General features: G+C 43.4%; 1 protein-coding gene across 1 annotated transcript; it reads left to right on the top strand.

Moving 5' to 3' along the window:
- The first annotated feature begins 428 nt into the window (after positions 1-428).
- On the top strand, positions 429-1862 carry LOC113866650. Its single transcript, XM_027501460.1, has 2 exons — positions 429-736; positions 830-1862. The coding sequence occupies exons 1-2, from the start codon at positions 429-431 to the stop codon at positions 1860-1862; spliced, it is 1341 nt and encodes a 446-aa protein (XP_027357261.1).
- The last annotated feature ends 389 nt before the right edge of the window (positions 1863-2251 follow it).

Raw genomic sequence — 2251 nt, 5'->3', positions numbered from 1 at the left:
CGAGAGAACATTTGGATGTCTTTACAACTCAAGTCAATCTGTACACCGAGAATGATTCTTTATGGTGTAGGATTTTTTCCACCTCACTCTGAGGGCCTACACTCAGTTGGTTCACCCGACTCCTCCCTTCGTCCATCGACTCTTTTGTAACACTCGCAAGACGGTTCAACTTACAGTTCGCCACAAGCCAACCTCATCTCTTAACATCCCTAGCGCTGGTTAATATTCGCCAAGAAAAGGAAAAGTCACTTAGAGCGTTCATGGAATGCTTTGACAAAGTGACCCTTTTGATCCATAATTTGGAACCAGCAGTGGCTATGCACCACCTCACAACGACCCTAAAGCCAGGACCTTTTGTTGATAGCATATGCAAAAAACCACCTGTCGACCTAGACGAGTTAAAAAGTTAGGCTGCAAAGTATATACAGATGGAAGAATTGTCTGAGTACCGAAACCAGGTGCAGATGGACCAAGGGTCAAATTCAAAAAATACAGACAGGAGAGAAACTTTCAAGGCTCGGCAGGAAAATAAAGAGAGAAGAAATGAGCTTGAAAGACCGACCAGGGGACCTAAATATCCTTCATACACTACGCTCAACACCAATCGGTCCAGAGTACTTGACCAGGCATTGGCCACAGAAATATTGAGAATGCCTAGACGCGCCAACACCCTTCCTCGGGCAAATAAAAGCAAGGCTTGCCACTATCATCAAAACAGGGGTCACATCACCGAAAAGTGCATAGTGCTGAAAGATAAGATTGAATAATTTATCAAGAAAGGACATTTAAAAAATTTTATACAAATAGATCCCATCGGTCAAACTAACAGAGGAAGAGACCGATACCCTGAACCACCGAGGAGATCCGAACGACAGAGGAGTAGGTCCAGGGAACCCACAACTAGAAGATACGATGAACGTGAGAAGTATCCTAAAAGGGTCATTAATACCATAGCTGGAGGGTTTGCCGGTAGAGGACCTACCCATTCGGCCAGAAAGAGACATTTGAGGCAAGTCAGATCAGTCAACAATATCTCACTCGGTAGTAGGATTCGGATTTCCCATATTACATTTACTGATGAAGACTTTCAAGGAGTGGATCCTATACAAGATGACCCCATGGTGATAAGTGTAGACATTCTCAACTGCACTGTCCGGAAAACACTCATAGACCAGGGGAGTTCAGCCGACATCCTCTACTGGAATACTTTCAAGCAATTGGGAATACCAGAAGAGGAACTCAAAGAATATCGTGAAATCCTAGTCTGTTTTTCAGGGGAACGGGTGGAGACTCGTGGGTGTATTGACCTTTACACCTCATTTGGATCAGAGCAAAAAGGAAAAAACATCAAGGTCACGTACTTGGTAGTTCATGCAAATACCTCGTACAACATATTACTCGGTAGGCCATCCCTTAACCAACTTAAAGCTATAGTATCTACTCCACATTTGGCTATGAAATTTCCATCAGAAAGGGGCCGAATAGTCACAGTGCATGCTGATCAGAAGACAATGAGGGAGTCCTATTTTGCAAGCTTACGCATCAGACCACTCCAAGAATATAAACGAGATGTCAATATTGTGACCCCTAGGTCTGAGGAAGACATAGATATTGAACTTGATCCTAGGATTGATGAAGGGTGTCAGGTTAAGCCCAATGAAAATAAGCAACCTTTTCAGCTTGGACCGAAGCCTGAACAGGTTACTTACTTGGGAGTCGGCCTATCCAGCCAAGAAAAACAGGAGCTCCAGAAGACATTGATACAAATGCTGATTTATTTGCCTGGTCGGCTTTTGACATGCCTGGCATCGATCCAACATTTATTTGTCATCACCTCTCGGTTTATAAAGCAGCGAGACTAATAGCCCAAAAGAAAAGGAAAGTGAGAGGTGACAGAGCAAAAGCAGTAAAAGAAGAGACTGCTAAATTAATACAGGCCGGTTTTATCTGAGAGGTTAGGTACTCTACCTAGTTGGCCAATGTAGTCATGGTCAAAAAAGCAAATGGCGAATGTGTACCGACTACACAGATTTAAACAAAGCATGCCCAAAAGATGCTTACCCACTCCCTAGCATTGATGCCTTAGTAGACAGCGCAGTAGGGCACAGAATGTTCAGTTTCTTACCAAATCCGAATATATCCGCCGGATGAGGAAAAAATTGGATTCATCACTGATTTCGCTAATTTTTGTTACCGAGTAATGCCTTTCAGTTTGAAGAATGCTGGGGCAACCTACCAGAGGCTGATGAAT

Source organism: Abrus precatorius, unplaced genomic scaffold (assembly GCF_003935025.1).
Source record: "Abrus precatorius isolate BTA unplaced genomic scaffold, Abrus_2018 Scaffold5, whole genome shotgun sequence".
Classification (NCBI taxonomy): Eukaryota; Viridiplantae; Streptophyta; class Magnoliopsida; order Fabales; family Fabaceae; genus Abrus; species Abrus precatorius.
The sequence above is the reverse complement of the archived record's forward strand: the minus strand, read 5'-3'. Positions and strand labels throughout refer to the sequence as shown.